The 22,012-nt window shown below is 46.9% G+C and overlaps 1 protein-coding gene across 2 annotated transcripts in view; it reads right to left on the reverse strand.

Annotated features, from left to right (window-relative positions):
* NEMF (nuclear export mediator factor) overlaps positions 1-22,012 on the reverse strand; it is a 1,733,781-nt gene that overhangs the window by 1,263,666 nt on the left and 448,103 nt on the right. For both annotated transcript variants that reach the window (XM_069637407.1, XM_069637408.1), the window contains one exon: positions 4,230-4,303. In XM_069637407.1, the coding sequence (XP_069493508.1) occupies positions 4,230-4,303 (74 nt within the window). The remainder of the gene's footprint in view (positions 1-4,229; positions 4,304-22,012) is intronic.

Below are 22,012 nucleotides of genomic sequence, written 5' to 3' on the forward strand. Positions count from 1 at the left end.
TTACGAGACACCCCACACAGACCGTTGCGAGGGAGGCCAGGCGGACACAGTACCTTGAAAGTGGAGAGAATCCTCCAGCGGGGGCAGTTGTTCCTGGCAGTGGATGCAAGTCACGGCGTCGTCCAGAGGAAGAGAAGATCTCGACGTGGAGGAAAGCTGAAGGTCGTTGCACTGCCAGGAAAGAAACCAGCCGCGGAGTTCTCCGGTAAAAAGGCACTACCCTTTTATTTGCGGTAGTGGAAAAATGTGGTATCCCGGTTGACGGGGTGCTTGGCACAGGCAAGGTGGCCACGAGATGATCCCGGAAGGCGAAAAGGCGGCAAACTGGTTATCCCCACCAGTCAAAGGGAGAAGACTCTTCGGGATGAAGATCTCCTCTGTCGTTGGAAGAAGTGGTGAGTCGGTTCAGCAGGACTCCACCGGTGGTGTCGTGGTTGCAGGTCGGCTCAGCTTCTCCCTCTTCAGATTCTTTGGTCCTGTGGCAACGTCTGAAATCCCAGTCCCCAAAGCCCTGCTTTTATGCAGAAAACCCCCCATTCATCAGTCCTAGCTGTCACTCAAACAGGCTAAGTGGTGAGCCGGGCGGCTCACCACTGGGCCAATCACACAAGAGTGTGACTTGAGTTGCCGAGGCAACTCAGTCCAGGGTGCCTAAACCCCCTCCCTCACCCCCTGTGGTACCCAGACAGAGTGGCACCACTTTTGGAGGCTTCTGTGGAGAAGCCCACCAAAAAGTGGAACAAAGGGCTCGACTTGGGTTGGAGTCACAGAAGCGAACACAAACGCCATTTTGGAACAGAGTTCTGGCAAAAAATACCAACCAGTGAATTAATATTAAATAAATAAACCGGCTGTATGTTTGGGGCTATGTTAAAAAGTATTAGCCTCGAACCATGGGAAAAACCCCTAGGAATATATTCGCGGTTGAATATAAAAAGTAGTATCCACTTCCACCAGCCAAAACTCGCTCAGGGGGGACTGGACAGTGCCCCCTTGAACAACAGACCCAGGGGCAATCGAATTGCCCCTACCAGTACGCCCACAATATGATAGTTTGTACTGGTTCTGTTCACAATTTAGGACTAGTAAAGCCAATGGTGACTTTACATGCCCTGGGAGACAGTAGTCAGTCCCAGGGTACGGAGTCTATGTATGGGGGTCACTATGACACCCCTGTGTTACGGCACGGAGGGTGCTGTGTAACACACATACCAAAACACATGAAACCCTATGGAGTAAAAGACCCCATAGCCCATAAAACACATTACGAAGTCAAAGGATATCTCAAATCATGTCTAAGAGTGGGAGAAAAAGAGTCTCACTCTTGGCAGGAGAAAAAAATAAACCCCAAAAATCCAGCAAAGTTGCTGGGGGACTCACTAGGTTTGGGAAATTAGCCTTAACAGAGAATTCTCCCTAACAAAACTGAATCTAAAATTAGGAAGGTTACAACATAAAAGCTGCATGTCACCCAGAGCGTGTGTAGCGAAGGGCATGCTACACATGAGACAAGTGGTGATGTATTATAACCATTTTGAGATCTGAAATGTAAATCTCAACTTTGATGGAGGTTATCAAGCCTTTGCCAGAGAGTGCTGGACTATGCATCTTAGCTTATTAGACTCCACTATTCGATCATTCACATTCGATTTCTTAAGCACTTTTTTTTAAAAAAAAACAATTTATTAAGTTCGCAATAAACAGTAATAACTTCATATAAAGTAAACAATGTCTCACATTAATCTGTCACAACCAAATTTGCAGAATGTCTTAAGCATCAAACATCACACAGTCGAACAAAATAGCTATATCCAGTGAAACATAATAGACAAACTGACAGGTATACACAAAACAACACAAAATACAACACAAAAGGGAAGAGATAAGAAAGAAGAAAAAAAGAAGAAAATAAAAACCCTCCACCTCACCCCACCTTCTCCCATAGATGGCACATCCATTAGTACAGCCCTACTGCCATATCAATCATAAAGAGCTACAAATGGTCCCCATAACTTCATGTAGTCCTCTTCTTTATCTTTATTTTTCAATGAAACCTTATCATACTGTGATAAAACATGCAACTCTGTTAACCACTCTTCAACATTAGGATTTTTCTTAAGCACTTCTATCATCACAATGCCCCAAACACCCAAGTGAATATTAACCACTTTTCGAAAGCTCTTTCTGAACCTAGTAACATGGGGCTGAAGAGGAGTGTACCTGCCTATATGCGTCCCCTCAGACAAATATCCATCACCAACAGTAAGAGTAAATGCACAGTAGAGCAAAAGTAGAATAATTAGGCAAAACTGTAACCACATGGGCTAACATTTCAGGTGAGACCTCTTCGGCGAAGATCTTTTAAGTTCATAAAACGTAGATGGTAGTGGCCGAGTGGAATTAAACATATCTAGGAGCCACAAATCAAATGACAAATATTAAACTTCCTGAATGTATGTGCGCTATTGGCAAAGTTAATGAACACTAAGGGTTCAAAGCAAGTAGTGTACAACAGCACGACACCACAAGAAGCGTGCATGCTCTCTCGAAATTAACAAATAGGCTTAACATGGAGAATTGACTGCCAGGACAAGAAACGGTCCGAAGGTTGCTGGTTCGCTAGACTGGAAAGGTGACGCGTACTGGTAAAATGTCACAGAACATCCCCCTTGATTCAAGCGGCCACGCAGTTACGTTTTTGGGAAAATAAACTAGTATTGAAATTGAACCACAGACATTTTTTTCAGAGCTAAAATGGCGATCTACTAGATAGAATTCACCTGCAATGAGTTATGCGAAGGTAGATGGCGAAATAGCAATTAAATCATCTTATGAAAAAAGCATGCATTATCATTATTTTTACTAGGTATTAATTTAGTGTGGCAGCAATGGATCCCTTTACAAATCATAAGGGGAAGAGTACTGTGCTCGAAGCAGATATACAAGGGAGCAGGGAGCTAACAACGGAGATGGGGCAGGGGGCTATTTGGCAGAAAGGGATTTACAAGAAAACATGGAAGGAAACCGGTGGGTGGGGGGGCAGATCACACAGTCTCATGCATCCATTTCATGCACCCACTGCACCTGGAAAAAATGAGAAAATCTCCCAGTGCGCAAATAAAGGTATTGGAACTGGTGTAATCCTTATAAACCATGTTTTAGCTCCTTTAATTAATGCCCAAGGAGGCTTGAAAATGAGTCTCACTGTATCATAGTTCTCCACCCAATAACCTCTGTCCTGCTTCTGGCCAATCTAAAACCATGATCTCCACTGGGTGTTGGGGAAGTTGTAGAAGACCAATAATTGTTTACTAAACTTTTACATATAATTGTAGTCCACCTGGGTGGCGTCATCACGCTCCAGAGTGTGTGACAATATTTTTAAGATTCCCTTATGAAAAGTAAAAGCATAGGAAGACATTTTGCTAAACCTCGGAAATTGCAGAGAGGTGACCCATTACTTTTGCAATTGCATGCTAACAGGTAATCTGAATGCAACGATAGCCCTTTACACTACAAAGTGCAAAATAAAGGTATTTCTTTGGGCAATTCGTAGTACAAATTGTGCAAATGCCATCAGCCGTTTGTACATGGCAGGCAGCGTTTACAATGGATTCTGAGGCCATCCCCCTGCTTCTAGCTGGTGTTAAAAGCATGCAGATTCCTTAGGCATCCAAAGCATTCGTGTCAGCATGAAAATGTCATGCTGGTATGAATGTTGGAGCATTTTTATAGCAAAAGAGGTTGGACGTGTGGCGGAAACAGCAATTCCGTTCTGGGATCCTTCTCCGCCAAACAAATGAATGAAAATACAGAGTGGATTAAAAAGCATGAAAATAATGTTTTACACCAGCGGTTTACTCTACTCCAAAAATAACAACCTGCATTGATTGATCTTTTAGGACGTTTGTGGCCAGAGGCAATGCTAGTTAAAAGCACTGCTGTGATATCCTGCACTGGTTTAGTGCAAGGTGTTTGTTGGTTCATCTGTTCATTAAACTGCCATGTAATGCCTAGGGATGGGTGATTACTTCATGACTAACAAAAGGCCTAGGCAGGGTTTAATAGAAGTGGAAGTGATCGGGTAGGACATTCACAGTTTAAAAAGTTCACAAATTATCGAAATCAAAAACTGGCAAGCTGCAATGATAACATGCACAACAATATTTGAGGGTTTAAAAGAATACATTCCATAGCAAGAGCAACATTGTAGACCAGTAAGGCCCTACCTGCCCCTTAAAGGTATTGGTTATCTCCATGTACTCTTCAGCTTTCTTCAGAGCATCAATTACTTTTTCAATGTCTAGACCAAAATATAAACAATCAGAAACAGTAATGTTAATCAAAACTTAAAATCTAATCAAGTCAAGCAGACTTCTATTAATATTATAAAATACAATTGCATTGAAGGGCAACAATATAACTATAAAGACATCCTATGTATCATCATCAGAAATGTATAGATACGCAAACGTTGTTTCAAGTCAAGATGGCCATTCCCATTGACAGTGAGAATCTTCTGAAGTGTTTCCCATTACTATAATAACAGGCACACATTAACAGTAAACCGAGTATGGTCTTACATTAGGAAAACGAAATGTATACAATTATTCTTTCCAAACCAATCAACGGTTAGATAGTTATTAAAGCTGCTCTTTGCTGATATCACAATCACCCGCTGCTCTACAATAGGGGAGGCAGACTCACAGTTCAAAAAGCATACACAATACAGCGAGCATACGGATATACAATACATTGTGTCGAAATGTTAGGCTTTTCCCTTTATTTTGAAAGTCAAATCTGAGTACTTTGTAAATAACTGCTGTGTTTAACTGTTAGACCTTTATTGTTACTTTGAATGCCAATTCTGGGTGTTTTCACTCTATTAGCTCTCCCTCTCTGGAAACTCATATCTGCTGTTTGTTGTAAACTAAGCCCTATCCCTCCTGATGCTCGTCTTACTGCTCACTTGATTGTCTTCCCCTGATTTGCTGCTAGGCCACTTGCGAGTTCCTCAGTATCATGCATTCCCTCTGTATGCACCCCCCCTGCAACCATGGTGCTCTCCATCTCTCCTATCTACTATATTTGCTACTCTATCACCTATCCTACCTCTCTCTCGAAGCTTGGATGGAATAAATTTAAGAAAGCACTCCTGGTCTCCAACCCAGGCCTACTCATTGCTGACACCTACATAAATGCTTCCACCAGGCAGACTATCACTGACATCCTCTTTGTCACCCTTTCTGCGGACCTATGGACTCTTCATATGTCCTCAATCCTCTCCCCTTTTTCTTCCTCGCCCATTAATGGTGGAACCAGATGGGAAGTTCTCTTAGCACACTTGCCATCCTCTAGGTCTATCATTAATATCGATCACAATGGCACTGTCATGGCCCATGGCTCTCGACCCAACCTCCTCCTCCTTGATAGGCGGCTTCCGTCTCTGATCAATTTCCATCCCTCAGCCAGCCCCTCCTGGCACCTTCTCCACAGATGTACCACATCCAAGTACCCCTCCTCGGAAGAGTGTAATTAGCTTCACTTAGCCATTCTCAATGCTCGCTCTGGCAGTAAACACTCCTCCGACATCTGTCGCCTTCTTGAAGACTTCAACCTCAGTGTTTGCGCTGTCACCGAGACATGTCTCAATACCAGCTCGGTCACTGCTCTTGACACTCTTCTACCTGAGGGCTACAAGATTCTCTCCAAACCCAGGCCCAACCGGTCTGGAGGCGGAGTGGCCTTGATCTTCCCTGAATGGGTCCCTGCTACCATCATACCTATTCATTCCTATTCCTCTTTCGAATGCCACGTCTGCAGGCTTGGTATGTATCCTACCTTCTCGCTTACTCACGCTACCATCTACAGGCCCCCTGGCCCGCTCTCCCTCTCTGAATAGGCTGACCTCACCTCCTCTCTCACAACCTCTACCTCAAAGCTTCTCTTCCTCAGTGATTTCAACAACCATCTTGATTTTTCTGATGCAACCACTGCAGTGTTCCGTGACCTCTGCGACTCTTTCCCTCACCATTCTTCCCTCTGATTCGACCCACTCAGCCGTACACACCTTGCATGCACTCACATCAACAGACATCCCTATCTCGAACCCTCTCACCACACCTCTCTCCTGGTCTGAACTTTCCCTCCTCTCATCTGGAGCTTTTGGGCCCCTTTGCCAAATCTCTGCCCGCACTGCCAGTCTCCTCCTCCGTCATTCGACAGATGAAGAGTGTGTCATTTGCTGCTTTTGCCACCGCTTCATCCACTCTCCCACCCCTGCTATTGACTCTCCCACTGACACAGCCCTCGCTAACCTTCACCTCCCCATCTCCAGCACCCTTGACAACCTTGCCCATGTCAAGAAGATCCTTATGAAGCCTGCCTCCAAGTGCAACAGCTCGTATGATTCCTACCTAGCTTCTCTGAAACGCAAGTGCAGAGTTGCTAAACGGAAGTGGCAGGCTTCAAACACATCCACTGACAAACAGACTTGTCACCTTCTCCAAAGGCAATGCCGTCTCTCCATCTGCTCCAAGAAGAGTGCCTATTTCGGGGGCCACCAACAATATGGCTGAATTTTTCAAAATCTGTAAGGAACTCGCCAATCCTACTGCAGTCTCCACCTCTTTCATCCCCGGACACTCTGTACTGGCCTCCCATTTCACAACCAAAACCTAGGACATCTTGTCCTCACTCTCCTCTACCCTCTTCCCTACTCCCCCACCTGCTCTCTGGTCTCATTTGGCCCCGCAAACCTTTCCTATACTCTACTTCTTCTTGCCCATCGCACCAGATGAGGTCTCTAAAGCTATCCGCTCTAACGTCTCCTCCAAACAGGTATTCCCCTGCTCTGCCAGAACCATCAAGGACAACATCTCCACTCTCGCTCCTGCCTGGTCTGATTTCTCTAACCATTCCTTTGTTACTGGCTCTTGCCCACTTTCCCTCAAGCACTCCATTGTGCACCCTCTCCTACAAAATCTGTCTGCTGACCCCTCCATTGCCCCCTTCCTGGGAAAAATCTTGGAGAAGTTGGTCATCTCCCAACTGACCCACCACACTGAGTCGGTTGGCTGTCTCCATGACGACCAGTCTGGCTTAGGAGCATCCAGAGGCACAGAAACTGCTCTCCTGAACACCTGTGATGACATGCTCTCAAACCTTGACTCCAACTCTCCTTTTGTTCTCATGCTCCTTGATCTCTCCTCTGCCCCTGTCACAGTCAATCATGCCACCCTCTTAAAACGGCTCCATGACTCCCTTGGCATTACAGACCTTGCACTGGATTGGTTGACCTCCTTCCTTTCTAATCGACCTCAACAGGTGCAACTCGGCCCTTTCCGCTCCTCCACCTCACTCTCTACCTGAGGCGTCCCTCAGGGCTCTATCCTATCACTGTGGCTCTTCAACATTTAGCTTGCTCCTCTGGCCCAGTTGATTTCCTCCTTCTCTACTTATGTCCAGTGTTATGCTGATGACACCTAGCTCTCCCTCAAACTTCACTCCTCCACCTCCTCTTCCTCTTCCTGCTCCTCCTCCTCCTCCTCCTCCTCCTCCTCCTCCTCCTCTCTCATTCCTGTTTGCCTGACTGCTATTCAGGCATGGTTCACTGCTAAGGATCTCTGTATGAATGTCAGTAAGACGCAGATCCTTCTCATTGGAGCAGGGTACCCTGCTCCCTGCTCCCTTCCCACTCTCTGGCTGCCCTCCTTGGCTGCCCCTCCTTCGCCATCTAGTGAGGCAAAAAAACTTGGTGTCATCTTTCACTCCTCTCTCCTTCTCCCCTCACATCACTGACCTTGCCAAGAAGGCCCACTTTCATCTTCACCGCCTCAGGTATTCTCCCCTTTATTACCTTCTCCAAGATATGCAATGTCTCCTGAGCTCTGGTTCTCTCTAGGCTAGACTACTGTCACAGCCTCTTCGCCAAAATGCCTCTTTACACTATTTGACCCCTTCAACTAATCCAGAACAGGACTGCTAGACTTATCTGGGGCCTCAAGCCTAGGGACTTCATCTCTCCAGCCCTTAAATCTCTCCATTGGGTTCCAGTTGCTGCAAAGATCAAATTCAAGCCCCTCTGCATCATCCACAGCACTTGCCTGATCCCTGGGCCCCTCCCACCTTCTCCCCCTCCACTTATGCCCTTGCATTATGCCCCCCTCCTCCACTCCTCTACCCTCCTGCACTTCTCGTTACAGCACTGGCACAATCCAAGTGTCACAAGGCCTAGTACGACCATTATTGTTTATATCCCTTGTTCCCCGGCCCTTGTTGTCTTGTGGCAGCTGGAAACCCTTTTTGCTGTAGGATGCGCCTTATAAATACTCAAATAAATAAAATGCATACGGTTTAGACAAGAACTCAGAAGGACCTAATTTGGAAAAACATGGAAATGTTTGAAATGAGATACTAAGAAAAAATGTCCAAAGGCAGTTCTCAATCTTCAGGGAAACCATTCTACCTGTTGTGATTGGGTGTTTATCCTCGAATGTGAACCTGTTGTGGATGACTAAGGTAGATTTTAGTTAGACTTCTCAGTTAAGGCCTCATTGTGTGTTCTAAAACATGTTCGGTTGAGGTGCAGCTCAACCGGACACGTAGTAGAACACACACAATGACACACACACAACGAGAATGCTTTCCCGGAAGAAAAGGATGCTGGGGGTTGATGACCTCACTTTCAGGATATTTACAGCCTGCCATATATGGTCTGATTGCATGTTTTGTGGTAAGTGTAGCATCCACTTTAGTTTTGCAAATCAATATATTAGAGATTGTGTTTTGAATTGTTAGGACTCTCTCCTGCTCAGAGGCATACACATGTACACAGATTCCAGGTTTTCCACCTGCCCACTCGACGACCACTGGGTGGAACACAACATTGTACCGTGGTGTCAGTGTGCTTGTGTGAATTCTGGGGATGTAGTGTTCACTACACTAGTCACTCGCTCTAAAAAGGCACCCACTTCCAACATGGCTGCCCTTTTTTAAAGAATGGATTTGCGGCCGACTTTTGAATGCGCTGCATGTCCCTCCTCGGCCATACCTTTCCACTGAGACATTAAGTTCTGCCCACACGAGAGCCAGTTTTCGCTGACTTCGCTTTTTTTTTGGCAGAGTTCCAGCACTGCCGCCAATAAATCTGGGTTAGAAAAAGGGCCATGTAGACATTTTAAAAATAGTCCAGAAAGCGCAGTTCTGCTAAAAGGGAGATCCAGCATGTCCAAGATGTCGGCTGTTCTCTCCTGCATCCCAATTCAAATGGCGAGAATGCAGGGAAGGCTTGCAGGGTCTTCCTCATGGCGAAGAGGACCTAGGCCAGGATTATCATTTTGTTCCAGTTCTCTGCATCATCAACAAGTTTCCATAGAAGCAAAGTGTTTGGTTAAATCTTTCCACTACTAAGTCATCCATTTTAGCACGATAAACAGAAGTGCGTAATGTGTCTACTTTGAAGAGGTTCTTAAGGTTGGGCATGAGTTTTGACATGAACGTGAACCGCTGATCAGTTAGAATTTCCTGGACAAACCCCACTCTGAAGACAAGGTGCTGTACAGTATGTTGGGTGGTAATGTTTCCTATTGGAAAAGCGTCAAGGATAGTCTATGATGACCAGCATGTACCTATTCTATACTTGGTGGGATGTGTGGATCTAAAACATACATCACAATCCTAGAGAAGGGGATATTAAACGGAAGCGGTTTCAAGGGGGGTCTATCCACATCACTGCATGAGGCCTTCTGGGAATATTGTTTGATCAGCCGATACATCCAAAGCCAACAGAAGCGCCTTAAAACATAGCTGTGGCTATTCCCTGGAGCAATGTAGTGAGATGGTAATGTCCAATACTGCCTTTCCAAATGTTGGTGAGACCAGCAGATGGTAGGGTCTCTGCCCGACCACAGTGGGGTGGTTCACTCCACAAAGTAGGGACCTTCCTTATGAAGCTCTACTTTCTCACCGTCAAGTCAGACCAGAGGAAAGGATCATTTCTTTGAGCCACTGCAGAGCAAGGACTGAGTGGAAACGGATCCTAGACCCCAGATTAGTTGATGCAGATTTGGTATCACCCAGGAGTCTGAGTGAATTCTCTTCTTACTCTGTGGTATTCGGGATGAGTAGATGGAAGCAAACCCCTTTGCAGTGAGCAGCATTTAGACATCTCTTGTTAGCTACTGGAAAGTTACTTCTCACATACGATCTAAGCTACAGTCTAGCGCTCAAGTACTACATTATTAACTAAACTTTCTGTACTAATGAGGTCTGACCACTATGTTTAAACAATATCACCTTAACCTCACCAAACTTGTCACAATCAGTGACTCATGCCTTATGTCAATACCATACTTCAGGGCAAGCCTGGACGGAGCTGCTATTCAGCCATAAGTTTGGTTGATTAACATTTACCATTAACCTTGTAAGCACCAGCGTTCAAACTCTGAAGAAGAGCTATGTTGTCAGCACTGATCAGGTCAAAGCTGGATGCTCACAGGCTGCCTTGAAAGGGCTGCTGAGGCATCTTTTTGAGCCTCTCTACCCTGAGAGTTGCTGCAGCAGACAATAGGTGGGCTGCCAGTAGGGCCTCTGCAGATCTTACTACTGGCAGGATATGCACAAAGCCAAGTAGACTTTACAGAGATCCAATAAAGTAGTTTTATTTGGGTGGATGTGCACAGGTGGGTAAACTCAGAACTGGTCAGAATGGTTCAACAACAGAAAAGTTTCAGTTCCAAAAGCTGTCCAATGAACAAAGTCTCTTACCACTCACTCACATACTTTAGATAAAAGGTTGTGCCACCAGGCTTCCCCTCTGCTTATATTCTCTTCTGGTGACGTTGCACTGAGGTGGTACTCACCTAGCTGCATTAAGATCTGTATCATCTACCAGAGGTGAGATGGGCTACAAGACACTTAGTTCATGGTTGGGGGTCAGTTCATCATCCAATTTAGGGTCCCGATTCTGTTGCCCAACCCTATCTCACTTAACTCCTCACAGATTTACTACTCTCGTCTGCCTTTGGGCCTCAAGACAGACGTAATATCTGCCTCTGGCACATACTGCCGACAAACCTCTTTACTGTGCCACCTTGTGCTTGTTCCACCTCGCACTCCCTTCTGAGAAACTAAACAAGGGATTGTTCTTTTTCTCTACTCCGTGTCCATACCCCTCTGGGAAGGTTCTCTTAATCCTACTCCTCACTGTTCTTTACTCCTCCAAAACCTTTTCTGTCTGGCATCCACCTTCGTAATCTTTCCTTACAACCTCTTTATTATTCACCCACATCCTCTTATTTACCTTTTGTCATATATCGCCCATGGAAAGTATGGAGCAGATGGGTGATGTGGAAGAAGGACTAAGACTCACAGTCACTGCAAGGTGCGGTCTAGTCTTTTTGTTGTTACACCTACAAGTACCGGGGAAATGAGAACACCTGTGCGTTGCAACTTTCTCGCTACCTACGCGAGTTTCACAATGCTCGTTCTCTACCTCCCTTTGTTCCTCTGTGATCCCTTGCCTTCCGTCCTTGTTTCTCTGCCCATCTTTTCCTTTTATCGCTTCCCGCAATGTTCCTCCCATTCTAATTGCTTACCTGTGTGTTCTGCTTTCGCTGTTGTGCTACATCCCGGCGCTGCCTTCCTGCACGCGTTCCTTCCTCAGCATCGCACCGCCATCAGAAGCCCTAAGCTGAAAGCGCTACTTTGTTTCAGTACACCGCAGTTCTGTACTGCCTGTGCTGTTCCGCACTGGATCTATATTCATTAATCCATTACGAAGACTTACCAGTGCATGCTGGTTATTGTGGTCCCGTACTCTCTGAACTCTAGCACGACAGAGCTGGACATTGCGGCTCTGCTTCCAGTGGCTTACATTCTGAAACTAAGTACATTGGAACTATACATTTCTACTTGTGTATGCTGGGTATTGGAGTCCGGAGACCAGCACACACCTACAACTGTCTATCTAGATAACTACACCCACTACTGCTTACTTCCGCTACAAGATCTTCCAGGGTTTTTCGGCAAAGCTTTTCCCTGGTTTCGGGTGGGCTCCCGGAGTCCCCCGCTGCCAGGCTCATAGCTTTATAGGCAAGGTGGTCTCCGGGGGAGCTCGCCCCTATTCCGTCAAACAAAAGAACAAGGCCATCAAGACCAAGACAACAACTGCCTGGAGGGAAAAGCTGGAAAGCTCGTCCGACGAATCAGTAAAGACACACACAGAATCATCAGGTGAGGAGTGGGCTAGTGGTAAGAAAGGTGCGAGTGATAAACCTGCGGATTCTGAGAGATTGCAACGCCAAGTAAAGATGACCAGCCTGGAGCAATACCAGGAAATGGTTAACGCCATACAAGCCCTTAGGGTTGAAGTACAAGCCCTAAAAAGGGATAATACTGCATTGAGGCAACAAGTACAACAGAGAGAAGATTCCAGAGGAGAACTACCTCCTATATCTCTACCATGTGGTAAATTTGATGGAAACCCCAGGAAATTAAAAGAGTTCCTGGATGCCTGCACGATCCACTATACCTTTCGGTCCAAGACCTACGAGTCTTACCGAACAAAGGTGGGATTTCTGATTTCAAACTTAGTTGGTAATGCCCTAGCCTGGGCCAACCCACTGGTAACTAACTCAGACCCAACCCTAAACGACTATGGTGCCTTTGTAGCACGTTTCAATGAGAGATTTGAGAGACCAGAAGTTTTATACTCTACCTTTGAGAACCTGCTGTACATACGTCAAGGAAGTTCCGACGTACAAACCTATGATACCTGTTTCCAGAAGGTGGCAACAGAAGCAGGTTGGCCTGAGACAGCACAGCAGGCTATTTTCCATCAGAGTCTGCATGAAGACAAAGGACAAACTGGCCAGAGTAGCCAGACCTGCTTCCTTTCAGGAACTCGTGTCATTGGTACTACAGATAGAATTCTGCATGTCGGAGAGGAAAGCTGAGAAGAAAAAGCCTAGGTCTTTTGTTCCTTTCACTAGCCTACCCTCAGTCCCTGAAAAGGTTCAATCCGAAGAACCAATGCAGATAGGAACTGCTAGAGGACCACTTACAGCCAACGAAAAGAAAAGGCGCAAGGACCTTGGACTTTGCATGTATTGTGGGTCCAACACACATTTGCTGAGAGATTGCCCCGAAGTCCCTCCCAGAAAGCAGGGAAACGAAAGACCCCGACATTGAACAGGGAAAAGGAAGGGGAGATATCTATGCATCCCTGTACTAATGCTCAACCAGCTTTGATCAACAATAACACTCTGATGGTGGTTAAGATCACGTTAGATTGGAACTCTACCAAACCAATTGAATGTTTGGCTATGTTGGACTGTGGGGTTGCAGGCAACTTTGTAGATGATAAATGGGCCGATGAACACCACCTACCTCGACGCCCCAAGATCAGACCAATTCCAGTAGAAGGTGTTGACGGCACGCCTTTGACATCTGGACCCATCTGCCAGGAAACCCAGGAACTACGAGTCAGAGTGTCAAATAATTTGGAGTATATATCTTTTGATCTTATTCGAGCAGCTCATTTTCCAGTCATATTAGGCATACCATGGCTTAGAAAACGCAACCCGGTAATGGACTGGCACCTCAACACAGTAGAGTTCAGATCCACACATTGTTCTCAACAGCGTTTGACTAATGAATCCGCCTTATCTTGTGTACTCACAACAATACAAAATACTGACCTCAGTGTGAATAAAATTCCTATCCAGTATCAGGACTATAAAGACGTGTTCCTGGACACCCAACCGAGGAATCTTGCTCCTCATCGGAAGGAAGACTGCAGAATCGATCTGATTCCGGAGGCTGAAATACCCTTTGGAAGGATGTTTCCTTTATCACTACCCGAAAAGGAGGCATTGAAGGAATACTTGTCAACCAATTTGCAAAATGGCCTCATAAGGGATCGTCGGCAGGGGCACCGCTTTTCTTTATCTCCAAAAAAGGGACCATGGAACTAGGCCATGCATAGATTACCGAGGTCTGAACAGTTTGACTATACGAGACAGGTATCCCATGCCCTTAATGAAAGACATTATTGAGGCAGTCCAAGGAGCACGTCTCTTCACCAAATTAGACCTTCGAGGGGCCTACCACCTGCTTCATATACATGAAGGAGATGAATGGAAAACAGCTTTCAGGACTCCCCTGGGACGCTACGAGTACAGGGTTATGCCCTTTGGCCTGGTAAATGCACCGCCCCAGTTCCAAAGATTCATGGACAAGATATTTGCAGATATGTTGTATACTTCAGTGGTGGTTTATTTGGATGACATTCTCATATTCTCAAATACTATGACTGAACATAGTCAACACGTCAAAGAAGTCCTCCACAGGTTAAGACACAATAGTCTGTTGGCCAAGCCTGAAAAATGTCTTTTTGAGGCTACTTCGGTACCCTACTTAGGATTTATCCTTTCCGCAGATCAGGTACAAATGGATCCAGCCAAGATTCATGCTATAACACAGTGGTCCACACCCAATTCAGTAAAGGACATACAAAGGTTCTTGGGACTCGCAATCTTTTACCGTAAGTTTATACCAAACTTTTTGGACATCATACTTCCTATTACAAACCTCCTAAAAAAAGGAATCTCCGGGACCAGAAATCGGATCAAGCATTCCAAAGACTTAAAGAAGCATTTGTGACAGCTCCAATCCTGAGACAGCCAGATCAATCTTTACCATTCATTGTGGAGACCGATGCCTCAGGAGGTGTGATTGGAGTAGCTTTGTTGCAAAAAAAATGAGGACGGATTGGAAAACTCTATAGCGTATTATTCTAGAACCCTTAGTCCCAGTGTGCAAAACTACTCAGTGCTTGAAAGATAACTCTTGGCCCTACGACAGGCCTGCGAGGATTGGAGACATTTATTATAAGGAGCAGTTTGTCCATTTCAGGTTCGTACTGATCACTAGAATTTAAAGGTGTTATAGAAAATGGAATGCCGAAATTCCAGACATGCCAGATGGGCCTATTTTTTTTCTCAATTTGATTTTGTTATCACATATTTACAAGGAAAAGATAAACCACTTGCAGATGCCCTTTCCCGCAGTAAAGGGAATGATTGTGAAGGATACCAAGGTCCAGAATTACTTGTAGCAGGGAAAAGGTTCATCAATATGGTTAACACATTCCTTCAACAAGTACAGGAAGCCCAAAAGAATAACATGAAGGCAGACGACAAGGGAATGACCCAAAGAGGAGATCTGTGGTTTAAGAAAGAGGCTTTGTTTCTGCCCACTCAGGATTTACAAGAACAGGCCATGGCTTGGTGTTATGATATACCGTCCGCAGGACACAAGGGTCAACGTGCCACCATAGAACTGGTGTTAAGACAGTTTTGGTGGCCTACTGTGAAAAAAGATGTCAAGGAATATGTGGCTACATGTCCCATATGTGCTCAGAATAAATATGTTTACTGTAAACCATTAGGCTTACTGCAACAGGACACTCTACCAAATGAGCCGTGGCAACACATTTCCACTGACTTTATTGTAGACTTACCAATTTCCAATGGACATACAGCCATAATGGTCACTGTTGATTTGTTCAGTAAATTAGCACATTTTTCACCATTGAAAGGACTTCCAACAGCAAGTACCACTGCAGAGGTGTTTCTGAAAGATGTGGTTAGGTTACATGCACTTCCCCAATCCATAGTCTTGGATAGAGGCTCACAGTTCACCTCTAAATTCTGGACAGCTTTGTGCAAGGCTTTGGGTATAAAGAGATCATTGTCCTCAGGATTTCATCCGGAGAGCAATGGACAAACCAAACGTCTTAATGCAACATTAGAACAATACATTCGGTGCTTCTGTAATCAGGAACAAGACGATTGGTTTCATTTGCTTCCCATGGCAGAATTTTCATATAATAACACAAGACATTCCTCGACTGGCATTAGTCCCTTTTCCTGTACCTACGGTTTTCATCCCAAGACACATCCCTCTGTTTGGTCCAGTGTCTACTAACATACCCTCTGTGGACCATCTTTTCGACACCCTTCAGTCGCTTCACAAGAGAACCAGGGCTAATCTTGAAACATCCCGTCTAGAGAACAAGAGGTGGGCTGATTTCAAGCGAAGACCCAATCCACAATGGGATATTGGTACAAAGATATGGTTATCCACCAAGTTCTTACCCAGATGGGCATATCAAGGAAAGTTCTCTCCCCGTTTTATCCGTCCTTGCAAGATTACTGCCAGGATCAATCCTGTCGCCTTTTGCTTGGCTCTTCCTGCAAGGCTACAAAGGATAAATCCGATGTTTCACACCTCTTTGCTAAAAGAATATGTGGAAGATCCATGCAACAGAAGGAAGAGAGGAACCGATAAGATACCTGTAATGCTCACCTGGTATCCACGGGGATGTCACTCAGCCTGTTCTGACCTCTTACGACCTTGAACCCTTCCCTGGAGTCTACTCGACTGGGCCTGAAACACAGGATTGGCAGAGTTTAACTCCCTATTGTCTCTGTGTGCTTGAACCCCTTCTTCCCCTGGGTCCAACCATTCCCTTTGATCCACAGCTCACCTTGTTTTCTTGGAGTGTGCTCTCCGTCCTGCGTTCAGCGCAGGGGCGCGTTGATTGATGCAGGCTCGTTGCTGCCTAGTTACTTCACTGGCAAAAGTCCGACAGGTAAGTATAATGAGTCTTTTGAACAGTTCTCTAACTTCGTTCCTTTCCTTCCTTAGATGATGGCCGGCGTCCGGGGATGGCGACGTGCTGTTGAGATGAGTAGCGATGAAGGTGAGTGACAGCGCGATGCGCGATGCGATCCTTTCGTATTTGTATTGAACTGAGTTCTTTTTCTGTCTTTTAGGTGCCGCGACATTTTCAGCGTGGATGCCGGTTATGAAGAAGAAATGCGGTGAGTAAACACGGTATGCAGCGCCTCTAGATGTTTCCACGCTAACCTGGAGTGTCTTTTCCCTCTTGCAGATGGAGGAGAAGTTCCGGAGACAGAGTTCCCCCAGAGCGGCTGGGATTCAGGTAAGCATTTGAAGCTCGTACAGTCTTTAAAAATAAGCGACGATTTGCTGAATGCTTACTAATGCCTTTTTTTGGTTCTTTTCCCTTTTCCTTAGGAAGCAGCGTGCCGGGATGGCAATGACACCGCCGAAGATGCCCGCAGAACAGAAGGAGCGATGATTGATGGGCAGAAGCGCTGCAAGGTAAGGCTGTTCCTAACAGTGTTCTTGTTCTTGCAGGAGCTGAGCGCAGAAGAAAGATGCAGGCCTACTGGAGACCGATCCGAACATGGCGAGTGTCACGCTGCAGGTGCAGAAAACACAGGGCATGTTTCTCAGCCTGGGCGTGCTTAAATAGTCTCTGGGTATCCCAGGTGTCTCTGGGCTGAACCACACCCAAAAGACTAGACTGCACATGCAGTTCTGGGAACCAAAATATGTGGGGGCAGTCCAATCCCCAATGTTATCCTATGGGAGTAAGTCTGGTGCCACAAGCGCCACGCCTGACTCCAAGTGGGTCTTTGGAGGGATGGAGAGGTCCTTGAGGGCCATGTAGGTGATCGTGGCCTGGCTCCAGCCTGATATCTTGGAGGGCTGGCGACATGAGGGCAGGAATCATGACAGCACTTCCCCTTACCACACCTGCCCCCCTCCCCCCACGGCCCCTCTCAAGGTGGCTCTTCCTTCTGGTCCTGGTTTGTTTGGATGGTTTTGATGAAATCGTCTAAGCAAGCGAGGTGCATGGATGTACTCACAAGTCTCCCATGTCCTGTCTTGTGGATCATAACCCTTCCAGTCTACTAAGGAGTATAATTTGGATCTGACGTACTTTGAATACAGGATGTCCTTGACTTCGTATTCTGGCTCCCCGGCGACTACTACTGGCTGCGGTGGCGTTGCTACCCGGGTCCCAGGTTGAACAGGTTTAAGGAGAGACGTGGAACACAGGATGAATCTGCATGTTTGACGGCAGAGCTCGTCTGACCGCCACAGGATTTATCACAGAGGTGACGGTGAATTGTCCCAGGTATCTTGGACGGAAAGTTTGGGTTCGTTTAATGGACACATGTTTAGATGCCAGCCAGACTGTCTCCCACTCCTTTGCTCGGTGTTGATCAGCAAACTTCTTTTGGCGATTCTTAGCTTGAGGTAGGTGTTCAGCTGCCCTTTTAAAGGTTTGAGAAATGGTTATGTGCAAGGTTTTGACTGCTGGCATTTCCAGGGTTGTAGGAACGTCCAACTCAGAAGTACGTGGGTGCCTGTCATACATGGTATAAAAGGGTGTCTGCCCAGTGCTGGTGTGTAGGGAATTATTATAAGCATATTCAGCTATCCATAATAGGTCGAACCAGCTTCCTTAAGCTAGGTGTAACATGCAACGCAGATACTGCTCGAGCGTCTGATTTGTCCTCAGTTTGACCATCCGTTTGGGTACGGGGACTGGTGGATAGCCGGATGTCGATCTGGGCCATAGAGCAGCATTTTCTCCAGAAGTTAGATACAAATTGAGTACCTCGGTCTGAGACCAAAACTGAAGGAAACACATGGAGCCGTACGATGCCTTCAAGAAATACCTTTGCCAGAGTGGAAGCATTTGAGAGCACCTTAAGAGGAATGAAATGTGCCATTTTAAAAAAAAAAACATTCTTTTTCGGTTGCAATTCACAATACACCCGTATGAACCACTCCGTGGTAATGGATATACATGTTATACACTTTATTTTCTCCCATACATATACTTATATAAAACAACATCACAATTTATGATATTAAACGTTTGTTGCCAGGGTTAAGGCACATATTTCAGTCGGTATCGTCCTCTTCCGAGTTAGGTGGGGTGGTGCGAAGGTAAGTCCTGAACGCTGACCAAATGTCTTTAGGTCTGCAAGGAGAGGAGACCAGACCTATGTACGTTTCTTCACATTCGTGCACATAAGCCAGTGATTTTAAGAATTGTTCTACACAGGGGGCGTGGGGACTCTTCCATTTTTGCAAAATACATTTTTTAGCCACCACACATGCGACGTTGAATAGCCTCCTAGTTTTTTCTGGGAATTTTCCGATGTCGCCAAACAGATATTTTTTGGGGGTAAGTTGTGCTGCAATTTGCGTAATGTCTTCCAGTATATTTGCTACCGTCTTCCAGAATCCAATTATTTCAGGGCACGCCCAGTACATATGGTATGAGTCATCTTGAGGGTTATTGCATTTGGGACAGTTCATGTTTGTGGACACCTTGATTTTAGCCACCTTGTCAGGGGTATAGTGAAGTTTATTGAGCATTTTAAATTGTATGAGTCTGAGCCCCTCGTTGAGGGAGACCTTCTTTGTAAGGAGGCAGTATCTGGCCCGTGTTCCTTCCTCTACTGTTGTACCCATGTCCTCTTACCAGGTGGACTTTATATTGTTGGAGGACTTTGTATGTGTTTGGACTTTGTTGTACAGTATGGAGACACCTATATGAGTCTGTGAGTGAAAGGCCTGGTAACAGGGGTGCTCGGGCGGCTCAGCTGGGAATGATGGCCAGTGTTTCTTGAACGCCGCTTTCATACGATGATATTGTAACGTGACAAGTTGGCCCCTCCCCACTGTGTTAGCGAAGTCTTCGGGGGTGACGAAGCTTCCACTGGGGAACATAGCCCTCATTGTAATGTCATAGGTCGGGATCCAGACTTTCTGTATAAGAGGGTCATACGAGGGGGCAATGCCCGGAAAGTTCCACAGTGGAGCTTGGGAGTCATAGGGAAGGAACAAGTTACTTACCTGTAACTGTTGTTCTCCAGCATGGGTCTGGCATGGATTCACATGCTCATGAATATTCCCCGTCGTCAGGCTGGGAATCCTCGGTAAAGAAAAAACCAGTATCAGTTTTGTTTCTGATCTGTCTTTCGTAGTAATAACCAATCACTGGTCTCTGCGTCATACTGACCACAGCCAATGACTGCCCTCTACCTAAGCACCGCCTCTGGCAGCCATCTTCAGATTTGGAAGCACGTGAAGTGGCAGTATGACCAAGTGAAGAGCCCCAGAGGGGTAGGCGGGAGGGTTCGCATGTGAATCCATGCCAGACCCATGCTGGAGAACAACAGTTACAGGTAAGTAACTTGTTCCTTCTCCAGCATGGGGTCTGGCATGGATTCACATGCTCAAGAATAAAGAATACATAGCAGTACACACATGCACAACCACGGGAGGTGGCAAAGGCTCAACATTAAGCATTACATCAAACTCAACATTAAGCATCTTACCTCCTCACCAGGCTCACCTCAGGCGAACAGGTTGCGCAGCACTGCTTGGCCGACCCTGGACTCCTCCCTGGAATCCCGGTCGACGCAGTAGAATTTCGTGAAGGTGTGCGTCGACCTCCACGTAGCAGCCCTGCATATGTCCAGCAGGGGCACACCAGATAGGAACGCCGTGGTAGCTGCGATCGCTCTGGTGGAATGGGCTCTCGGACGGCCAGGCAGCGGTCGGTTTGCCAACCGGTGACAGTACATGATACAGCCGGAGAGCCATCTGGAAATGGAAGCCTTCGAGAGAGCCTTCCCCTGATTGACAGGTCCAAAGTTCACAAAGAGTTGTGATGTCTTCCGAAAACACTTTGTGCGGTCTACGTAGAACTTCAGCGCTCTAGCCACATCCAGCGAGTGCAAAGTCCTCTCAGCCGGCGACGAAGGCGACGGGAAGAACACAGGCAACACCAAGGGTTCGTTGAGATGGAAGTCCGACGGTACCTTGGGCATGAAGGAGGGGTGCGTCCTGAGCACTACCCTCGTGTCGTGAAAAGTCAAGTACGGGGCCTTGCAGGAAAGGGCCTGGATCTCTCCCACTCGTCGTGCAGAGGTGATGGCCACAAGAAACGCTGTTTTCCATGACAGAAATTTCAACGGAGCCGAGTGCAGAGGCTCGAACGGAGGTCCCATGAGCTTGGACAGCACCACGTTGAGCTCCCACGCCGGGGCTGGAGCCTTCACCGGCGGGAACGATCTGAACAGTCCCTTCATGAACTCTTTCACCAGACGATGAGACCACAAGGACGTCCGCCCCGTGGTTCTGGTGTATCGGGAGATCGCAGCAAGATGAATCTTGATGGACGCGTGTGCCAGTCCAGCTTTGGCCAGCGTCAGCAGGTACGGCAGTACCTGGGGAGCCGTAATCCGTAGAGGGTTAATCTTCTGTGCGTGGCACCAGACAGAGAACCTCTTCCATTTGTGTCCGTAGCATTTAAGAGTCGAGGACGCCCAGGCCTTTGCAAGAACCTCTCTGCAGTCGGCCGGTATGTCGTATCCTCCAAACTCTAGCGCTGCAGGAGCCAGGCCTGCAAGTTCAGCGATTTCGGGTCGTGGTGGAGGATGGCGCCTCCTTCCCTGGAGAGTAGGTCCGCGTCCACCGGCAGCTTGATTGGCGGGGACGCTGACAAGTCCAGAAGGTCCGGGAACCATATCTGCCTCGGCCACGCAGGTGCGACGAGGATCATCCTGCACCGTGACCTCTTGAGCTGGTTGACGAGCCGGATTAGCAGCGGCAGAGGAGGGAACGCGTAGAGGAACAGGCCCTCCCAGGGGAACGAGAAAGCATCGCCCATGCTCCTCGCCTGGGGAAACCTGCTGGCGAACCTCCGGCACTTGGAGTTCATCGCCGTCGCGAACAGGTCGATCTGGGGTGTGCCCCACCGTCGGAAGAGGCGATCCACTAGATCCTGCCGTAGCTCCCACTCGTGGCACGAGCGCAGCTCCCTGCTGAGCGAGTCGGCGATGGTGTTTTTTATCCCTGCCAGATGAAACGGCACCAGAAATATCCTTTGGGCGACGGCCCAATGCCACAGGTCCTCCGCCTCCTTGGACAGTGCTGGGGACCTGGTTCCGCCCTGTTTCCTGATGTAAAACATGGTGGTGGTGTTGTCGGTGAAGATCCTCACCACCTTGCCCTTGAGGGACGGAAGGAAGGACCTGAGGGCCTAAAACACTGCATGGAGCTCCAGGACGTTGATATGTAGGGATTTCTCCGTCGGGAGCCAAAGGCC

The sequence above is a fragment of the Ambystoma mexicanum genome, chromosome 14, assembly GCF_040938575.1.
Source record: "Ambystoma mexicanum isolate Mex_15411 chromosome 14, UKY_AmexF1_1, whole genome shotgun sequence".
NCBI classification, from domain to species: Eukaryota; Metazoa; Chordata; class Amphibia; order Caudata; family Ambystomatidae; genus Ambystoma; species Ambystoma mexicanum.